Source organism: Otolemur garnettii, unplaced genomic scaffold (genome assembly GCF_000181295.1).
Source record: "Otolemur garnettii isolate 467f Iridium unplaced genomic scaffold, OtoGar3 scaffold00128, whole genome shotgun sequence".
Classification (NCBI taxonomy): Eukaryota; Metazoa; Chordata; class Mammalia; order Primates; family Galagidae; genus Otolemur; species Otolemur garnettii.
The window spans coordinates 2,705,224-2,714,778 of NW_003852523.1; the positions used below are offsets into that span (position 1 = coordinate 2,705,224).

General features: G+C 54.2%; 1 protein-coding gene across 8 annotated transcripts in view; it reads right to left on the reverse strand.

The window, feature by feature from the left end:
- The window catches only part of CBS (cystathionine-beta-synthase), a 21,108-nt gene extending 13,156 nt beyond the window's left edge, over positions 1-7,952 (reverse strand). For 7 of the 8 annotated variants that reach the window (XR_002775315.1, XM_003798073.3, XM_023518100.1 and 4 more), the window contains exons 1-3: positions 7,868-7,952; positions 5,250-5,287; positions 4,003-4,219 (exon numbers count right to left, since the gene is read on the reverse strand). Coding sequence is in view for 7 of the 8 variants with exons in the window: in XM_003798073.3 (XP_003798121.1) it covers positions 4,003-4,211 (209 nt within the window). In the remaining variant the exon portion in view is untranslated. Of the gene's footprint in view, positions 1-4,002; positions 4,220-4,841; positions 5,215-5,249; positions 5,288-7,867 lie in introns of those variants that run through there. The other variant, XM_012810313.2, reaches the window with a different exon arrangement.
- Between the last annotated feature and the right edge of the window lie 1,603 nt (positions 7,953-9,555).

The following is a 9,555-nucleotide window of genomic DNA, read 5'->3' on the forward strand; positions in this document are numbered from 1 at the left end:
GACGTGTTGCCCTCAAGGCAGGAGAATCCTTAGATCTCAGGCCACCAACCACGACCATGGCCACAAAGAGCAGACCAGATGCTGGGCACTGCAGTCTGTCCTGCACAGGGTGTGAAGAGCTGCATTCCAGACAAAGAAGACACAGCTGAGACTGGTCATTTTGCCCTGTGGCTAGGGTTAGCTGCCAGCCACTCCCCCACTGGGGCCAGGGTTGCTGGCCAGCCACTTTCCCCACAGCTCTTTCCCCTGACAAAGTGGTGACAGGTGGCAGAGGCAGTTGTCAGCCAGGCCCAGGCCACTTTGCTCTGTGGCATCGGTGTGCAAACTCTGATCTAGGCAGCTTCCCAAGTGGCCCCACACTGTTCCTGCCATCCTCCCGCTGAGGGACAGCCAACCCCACACCCCCTCCCTCCTTGCCAAGCCCACACTAACCAAACGTAACTCCCCACCTGGGAATCCTAACTCTCCACCTGGGAATCTGCAGGCCTCCCTGTATCTCCAGACTGCAAGAGCTTCTCCACCTCAGATTTCTGACAGGCTACCCCCCAGCCTTGAGTAGGGGGCTGCTCAGCACAGACACATACTTGCAAGCAGGCTGCCTGGGCCTGGGGCAGAGGGCGGTCCTGACACAGTGGGCCCAGCTCCCTGGGGTCCTGTCACGTATGGGGTAGGGAGAAGCCTCCCCAAGCCCCAAGTAGACAGTGACAGGGCAAAACTGGAATTCATTCAGCCCCGCCTTGTCCCCAGGATGCAGAGGGGAGCCACCATAGAAGTCATGGCCACACTGGGGCATAGCCCTTAGTGGAATGGAACCAGGTCCAGCAAAGTAAAGAGAGGCTGGCCAGGCCTGGCAAAGAGCTCTGCCCATGCCATGGAGGGGCCTGGCAGGAGTCCAAGCCCTTTGGGCTGACACCGGGGGCTCATTCATTAATTCAGTTCAAGCTGAAGAGGGGCAGGGCAGACACCTGCACCCAGGTGGACAGGGGCACTGAGAACTCAGATGTGCTGGCCTAGCAGCAATGGGCCTTGGTAGCGACAGAGTCCCCCAAGAAATCTGCAGAGGCAATCGGCACAGGGGCCCCACGTAGGGCGGTAAAGGATAGAATTGCAAGAATGGCCCTGGATTCTGTGTGTCTTTTTATTTTTTGGAGACATAGTCTCAAGCTGTCACCCTGGGTAGAGTGCTGTGGTGTTACAGCTCATAGCAACCTCGAACTCTTGGGCTTAAGCGATCCTCTTGCCTCAGCCTCCCAAGTAGTGAGGACTACAGGTGACCGCCATAACACCTGGCTATTTTTGGTTATAGTTGTCATTGTTGTTTGGCGAGTCCAGGCAGGATTCGAACCCACCAGCCCCAGTATATGTGGCTGGCACCCTAGTCACTGAGCTACAGGCACTAAGTCTGTGTGTCCACTTTCACTGTACCCGTAGGAGGCCACTGGGAGAACAACCCAAGGCGCCTGCTGCTTTGAGAACTAGGTCCCCACAGTGTGCTCCTTTAAAAAAAAAAAAAGGAAGAAAAGAATAATTCCAAACCCTTACCAGGGACGAGCCCTACCTGCCCACCCTGCAGCCTTGTCCTTCTTTCAAGCCCATCCCAGAAACCCCTTCCCTGGATACCTATTTGACAGCACCTTCTGGCTACTGGCCCTCCCTGGCCACTTCACTGCCCGAATACTGTCACCACCAGGAGTCCCCAGTTGTCTCCCTCCTAGGGTCTAGGGAGGTGGGAAGAGTCTCGGCAGGGCCCCTTGCTGAGTGGGTCCATGACCTGGGCCAATCCTTGGCTCTGCACTTCAGGATGAGATGTCAGCCCTCAGGTTGTTTCATGAGGCTATGAGGCCAGTGAGTGAAGGTGCGATGCCATATGACAGCCTGGCGGCCACTTGCCCACAACTGGGAACTATGGTGCCCTCAAGAATACGACCTCTTGGCCCAGCACCTGTGGCTCAAGCGGCTAAGGCGCCAACCACATACACCTGAGCTGGTGGGTTCAAATGCAGCCCGGGCCCGCCAAACAACAATGATGGCTGCAACCAAAAATTAACCAGGCATTGTGGCGGGCGCCTGTAGTCCCAGCTACTTGGGAGGCTGAGGCAAGAGAATCGCTCGAGCCCAGGAGTTGGAGGTTGCTATGAGCTGAGATGCCACGGCACACTACCAACGAAAACAGAAAGAGACTCTGTCTCAAAAAAAAAAAAAAGAATACAACCTCTCCCCTACACCCCAGCCTCACATGGCATCTCACCTGCAGCTCTACTTTACCTTGGCAGCGAGGGCCCAGCCACCTGCCAAGGCCTACTTGAGCTCCTGTGCTCCCAGCATGGAGGTCAGTCCAGTCAGAGCTGCTGGCTTTGTCCGGTTTTCATTCTTCCCACTGGCCCCATTGAGCATGCCCCTCCCCCCCTTCTGGTTTTTAATGAATGCAGGTAGCAGTGTGCAAGGAACAAGAATCAGATGCCTAAAAAGCATAGTCTTTAACCCATTAGTTCTAATTCAAGGAGATTATACTAAGGGAATAATCAAAGATAACCCAGAAATTTAGTGAGCTCAACTTAATTTTCATGATGGGGCAGAATTTTTTTTATTTTTTATTTTCTACGATGTATCTTCTGCACCCAGAACAGGGCATGTAGTATCACAGATAATCAGTGAAGATTTGACTGAACGAATGTGTAATATTTTCTATTGCAGTTATTTACAGTGAAATAATGCAAATAACTAGTACCCAATAGAGTGCTTTGAAAAAGAATGGTTTAGGCTGAGCGCCATGGCTCACACCTGTAATCCTAGCACTGTGGGAGGCCAGAGCAGGTGGATTGCTTGAGAAAGGAATGAAAGAAAAAGAGAGAAAGAGAGAGAGGGAGGGAGGGAGGGAGGGAAAATAGTGCAGGCTGACCACAGCAGCTCACATCTAAAATATTAGCACTTTGGGAAGCCGAGGCCAGATGATCACTTGAGCCCAGGAGTTTGAGACCAGCCTGGGCAACAAGGCAAGATTCCATCACTAAAAAAAATTTTTTAAATAAAATAAAATAAAAATGTGCTAGGTGTGGTAGTCTACACCTGAGGTCCCAGCTACCTGGGAGGCCAAGGTAGAAGGATTGCCAGAACCCAGGAGTTTGACGCTGCAGCAAACTATAATGGCATCACTGCCCTCAGGCCTGGGAGACACAGGGAGACCTTGTCTCAGAAAAACAAAAACAAACAAACAAACAAAAACTAGATATATAACATACAGTTTATCCACTAGTCTCTGACCAACCATAAAAAGAGCCCACTATAGAAAAATATGCAGTGGCCAGATGTGGTGGCTCATGTCTGTAATCTTAGAACTCTAAGAGGCCAAGGCAGGTAGGTTGCTTGAGCTCAGGAGTTTGAGACCAGCCCAAGCAAGAGTGAGACCCCGTCTTTAAAAATAAGCCAGATGTTACGGCAGGTGCCTGTAGTCCCAACTACTCAGGAGGCTGATGCAAGAGAATCGCTTGAACCCAGGAGTTTGAGGCTGCTGTGAGCTATGACATCACTACCCAGGGTGACAGAGTGAGACTCTTGTCTTAAAAAAAAAAAAAGAAAGAAAAATATGAATAAAATATGAATGGCTATGACCTAGAGATAAGTGCAAAAGAGCAGGCATGACCTCCAATCCCTGGAAAGATGTCCACGCCTCCATCAAACCTGCATGTGCAGCCAGATGGACCGGACGAGAAATCTCACCGTTACCAGTCACTCAATGCATGTGACTTGGGCACATTCATTTATTTATTCAGCAAATATTACTGAGCAGTGACTGTTGCACAGGGCACTGGCCTCACTGCTGGGCTGCAGGGGAAAGAGGCCCTGGCCTCTTTTGAGCCACAGGTAACTCATTGGAAAGTTGCCCCCAACCCCAGCTCAGCAGTCCTCCAGAGTATGTGGCTTCCCAGTGACAAACAGGCTATGTGGCTTTCCCTATCCTTGAGGCAACAGATCAACCAGTCTGTAAGAAAGACAAGGACTTACTGGGTGGTGTGGCGATGCGGAGAGTCCACGCTTGGCCTGCCCAGCTGCCAGGTGCACCTGCTGGGGGCATCAGGTCGGAGCCACAGACGCTCCTTGGCTTCCGAATCCCCTGAGGGCCCCTTCTCCAGGCTCCCTGTCCCAGAGTGTGCCCCTGAGAGGTAGGGGCACCCTGCAGACCCCTCTTCTGTCCGAGGTTTCTCAGAAGGCATGCTGGGCTCTGGCAAAGGCAGGGAGAGATATTCAGGCTCATGATTTTGGACCTGCAAATCCTGCCCATCTGCCTCCACTGGTGCAGGACGCCACTTGTTCAAATAAGTGGGCAAGCACAGGCATAGAAACACAGCCAGATGCAGTGTACAACACTCTAGACGTTTCTCAAAAGGTTAAACACAGGACTACCATACAACCCAGGAGTTTGATTCCTAGGCATATATCCAAAACAAAAAAAAAAAAAGAAAAGAAAACAGTATTTGTACACCCACATTCATAGCAGCATTATTCACAATGAATTCATGATTCCTTTGGCTCAGGATAGCCAAAATGCGGAAGCAACCCAAGTGTCCAATGTGGTTCATACACACCATAGAATATTCAACCATAAAAAGTAATGGAATTCTAACACATGCTACAACAGGGAAGAAGCTTGAAGACATTGTGCTAAGTGAAATCTGCCAGTCACCGAAGGATAAACACCGCGTGATTCTGCTTGTATTCAGCACCTACAGCAGGCAAATGTCCTACATCTGGCTGATAGGTTTGCACAACATGCAAGTTCACAGATACAAAAAGTAGAATGGAGGCTGCAAGGGGGTCTGCAGTGATGGGAAAGGGAGACTTACTGATTCACGGGTACAGAGGTTTTGTTGGAACAATGGGAATGTTTCGGATACAGATAGTGATGGCAGTTGAACAACACTGTAAATGTATTTAATGCCACTGAATTGTACAGTTACAAATGGTTAAGACAATAACTATTATGTTATATACATTTTACCCACAACTTAAAAACCCACAAGCATTATATAATAGCTAATGCACACACACAGACAAGAGAAGAAAAGAGAGTAAGAGTTCTCCAGGGAGAGACCCCATATGGCTGCAACCCGATCTCTCTGCTCTGGGGGACAATGAATGGATAGCACTCCCACCCCCACCCCGTCATCTTCAGGGACCAGGGCTGGATCCTCTTCAATTTTCACTTTCTACAGGAAGATAAGTCCATAGCCACGTGCCTCAGCGTCACTCACCTGACTGATGACTTTGATAATTCGCCACAATTCAAACTCTGTAAGAGACATGACAATAAAATGTAATGTGGGATCTGGAACAGAAAAAGGAGAGCAGAGAAAACCACACAAATCTGACTCAAGTACAGACTTTAGTTAACAATGAAATTAATGATGATTCCATGACAGTGAAATCAGTTAATTAGTTGTAACAAATGCACCATATTACGGGAAAATCATGTGTGTGTGAGGAGACTCTCTGTACTAACTTCCCAATTTACCTGCAAATCAAAACTGCTCTAACACCCTGGCTCCTACCTATAACTCCAGCACTGTAGGAAGCCAAGGCAGGGGCAGGTGGACTGTTTGAGCTCAGGAGTTCCAGACCAGCCTGAGCAAGAGACCCCTAAAAATAGCCAGGTGTTGTGGCAGACAGCTGTAGTCCAAGCTACTTGGGAGGCTGAAGCAAAGAGTTGCTTAAGCCCTAGAGTTTGAGGTTGCTGTGAGCTATGACACCATGGGACTCTACCCAGGGAGACAAAATAAATAAATGAATAAAACTGCTCTAAGAAAAAGAGTCTATTAAAAAATAAGTTGCTATCCTCGTTAGTATAAGTGGCGAGAGAAAAAACAGACAAAAAAAAGTAAGTTGCTGGAGCCCTCTGGGTGTGTAAGGTCCCTGCTAGGAACTCACCCTAGACACTGTGGCTCAGGTGGTCTCTGCACCCAGCCTCCACCCGGCCTGCACCTGCCCTGCTTCTGCAGGCAGTTTGCTCCCAATGGGCTGAAGGTGCAAAGACTCCTTCCCCAGAGTTGTAAGTGAAGTGGAGGCTGTGGACGCCCCCCTTCCCAGGACCCCACCCCTCACCACCCACCAGCAAGAACAGAAGGAGGCCCCTCCATCCATAGCTCCCATCCCCTAGCACAGGTGGCCAGACCAGCACCCAACACATGCCCACAGCCCCACAGGGCCAGGGAGGTGGGTGGTGGGTTGGAATACGCACTAGACTGGGGCTGGTTTGGCCTCAAATGTACCCAAGGAGTGGTGTTTTCAGGGTCTGGGGATTATGGATTTATTTTAAGAATCAGGCTCGGCACCAGTAGCACAGCCGTTAAGGCACCAGCCACATGCACCAAAGCTGGCAGGTTCAAACACAGCCTGAGCCAACTAAACAATGACAACTGCAACATTGAAATAGCCGGGCATTGTGGGGGGCGCCTGTAGTCACCGCTACTTGGGAGGCTGAAGCCCCAGGAATGTGAAGTTGCTGTGAGTTGTGACATCACAGTACAGAGAGCGACATAGTGAGACTCTGTATCAAAAAAAAAAAAAAAAAGAATCCAAAGGCTTTGGACCTTCTCTTCCCCAGAAAAATGCACCCATTTTCACCGCTCCATGTCCCTCCTGAAGCCACCCAGGGATGTCCCTTGCTTTCTTTCCCCAATCTTTTCAAGAGCTCTGCGTGGAAAGGCGCCTTCGGCACGAGATGCACCGGACTCGCCCCCGAGGTGATTCTCCCACCTTGCACAAGGCCCGGTCCTTTAAAGGGGGCACTCGCGGCGCCCTGGCCCAGTGACCCGGGCCCAAGCCCCCTTTGGGCGACTTGCCTCGCCTTGGAGCAACCTCTGTCCAGTTAAGGGGCTGCTGGGAACACAAATCGCAGGCAGCCGGGTCTCGGAGGGACGCAGGGCGCTCGGCGGGAAGCTCGCTAGGCAGCGGGGTCCAGGTCCCAACCCTCCGGCTCCCGCCCGCCAGGCCATGTTCTCGCAGCCGGGCAGGTTCACCTGGCGCCGCCCGGCGGCTCCCGCAGGACCGCCTCGGGGACACAAGGCCCCAAGGGCGCCCCTGCACGCGCGCCAATCGGCTCAGAGGAGTGGAGTAAACTCTCCAATGCGAAACTTTCCAGGTAAAGGGGCGATGCCCTGCACAGGACCTGGAAACCTCCTGGCCACGTGGCTTTCCGAAGGACGCTTTGGCACAAACTTTGGGACAAGTACACCAGGAAATCGTCGACAAACGGAAAACTTCGCGTCCCCGCCCCTCCTCCCCCCAGTGCGTTCTCGGGCTCAGCCGCCGCCTCACCCGGGCTGCAGCTCTGAGGACCCTCTCGGCCCCCCAAACACGGCCAAGGCAGGGCTCTCGTGGCCTGCGTCGCCGCCGTCGGGGACCCACCTTGCGTGCCGCCCGCGCAACTACATCGACATTTACCCCAACCCCACACGATCTGCGGGAAAGCAATTTGCAAAACAGCCATTTCACACCCAAATGCAGCGAAAAATCAATGATCGGCACCAAAACGTAGCATCGCCCTCAAAATTTCCACCCCCGGTCGCAGCCCGACGTTCAGGAGTTCGAGGCCGGCGGAGTCCGCCGTGGAGTTGGGGTGGGGGCCGGGGACAAGTGGACGTTCAGCCCCCGGCTTCAGGGAAGCCCGGAATCGCGGGCGCCGAGGGGCGAAAGGAAAGGTACGACGAGGCGCGAGGTCCCCGGGACCAGCGCGGCCCCGCGCGTCCAAGTGCAGATGACGCAACTCCACGCGGAGCGCCGGGGACATGCAGGCGGGGGCGGGGGCGACCGCGGACCCCAGTGGGATCCTCAACCTGCGGCCGGACTTGGGGCTGGCCCGGTGGGCGCTCACCTCAACAGAAACGCCGCAAGAAGCGGTGGCGGGACTGATCCGGCGAGGCAAGCTACGGCCGGGAGAGCTGTGAGACCGGGACCGCGACCCCGGGGCTGGACGGCCTCCAGGGACCGGGCGGTCGAGCGTGAGAAGAAGGCGATTGGCCGCGAGGCGGGGGCGGAGGGCCGGCGCCCGCCAATGTCGCGCCTCAGTCCGGGCCACGTCCCCTCCCGCCCCTCCCCTCCTCCCTGTCCCCCGGCTCTACCCCACCCACACCCTCAGCCCACCCCTACTTCCCCCTAACGTCCGGGAGCCCCTTGTCCACCCCCTCCCCCACGCTGCCCCGCCCCCCTCCCCGCAGACGCCTCTGCCCCGCCCCCGCCCTTCCGCCCTGCCCCTCCTCCCCAGACCCGATCTCTACCCCACCCCCACTCCTCCCTGACGCTCCGGAGCCCACCCGTCCACCCCCTCCCCAGCGCTGCCCCGCCCCCCTCCCCGCTGAAGTCCCGCCCCGCCCCCGCGGATCCGGGGATCGTGCGTGCGCCGGTGCGGGGTTTCCATTCTGTCTTCCTCGGTTCACTTCTTGTTCTTCTGGAATTCAAGAAACGTTTACTGACAAGTCTTAAATAGTGCGGTCTTGAAAAAGGGAGCGGGTTCGGGGGCGCGGGGCTCGAGAGCCCGGACCCCGTGGTCGCGGCAGGGCCAGGTCAGGACTTGTTTCCCGCCCTACATCCCCGCGCCGCCCAAAGGCCCTGGGCGACGGGCAGACTGCCTGCGGGGCTATCAGACGGCGGCTCTCAGTGTCTGCCCCGTCCCCGACGTAGAGGGCTCCAGAGGCTGACCGGAGGGTCCCAAGCCCGGGCACTCCGGGGCCACCCGGAGGCCGCTAATAACAGCATCTCAAACACTGCTGTTGTCGACTTTTTAAGGAGGTTACATCGTATGCCCCGTGGCTGCATGGAGAATCCCAGACCCGTGAGTCATTCCCAAGACCTGCGGCCAGTGGCCAGTCAGGCGGTGTCCCCAGGTTCTGACAGAGGCCTCTGTACCTCCTGGACTGCCCGCAAGGGTTTCTCCGCGGCCACCAGTGAGTGTGACTCAGACTGGCGGGGGCTCTGTCCTCTGTACTGGGGCCAAGAACAAGGCATACTTCATGGGAGCATTTACGCAGCAGAGAACAAGGCATACTTCATGGGAGCATTTACGCAGCAGAGTAGACAGGAATGGGAGGCAGGGTCAGGTCAGGCGGTCAGGAAGAGTCTCTCAGGACAGGTAGCCTTTGAGCTGAGGCCACATCTTCTCTGGGGTAGGAACGTTCTGGGCTAAAAACCACTCTTACAAACGCCTGGGGCAGGAACTGTGGGGGTCCCAGAACTTAGACCAAGGTCAGGGTCTGCATTTCAGCCTTGCTGAGGCACACTGGGCCTGAGGCAGGGTCGAGCTAGCAGTTTTCACATATACTCAAATGTTTGTTTTAAATTTGGGCATCATTTCAGACTATCATAAAAATGGCAGGAACATTACAAAGGATTTCTCCCAGTTTCCCAAATGACAGCTGCTTACTCACCCCTGGGACCTGTGAACCTGAGGTTATTTGGAAGCAAGGTCTTTGGGGACACAATCAAGTTAAAAGCAGTGGAGCCAGGTAAGATGTGTGTTTGAGGAAAGAGTTGTTTCAATCTGATCCAACCCTTATAAAAAAAAAA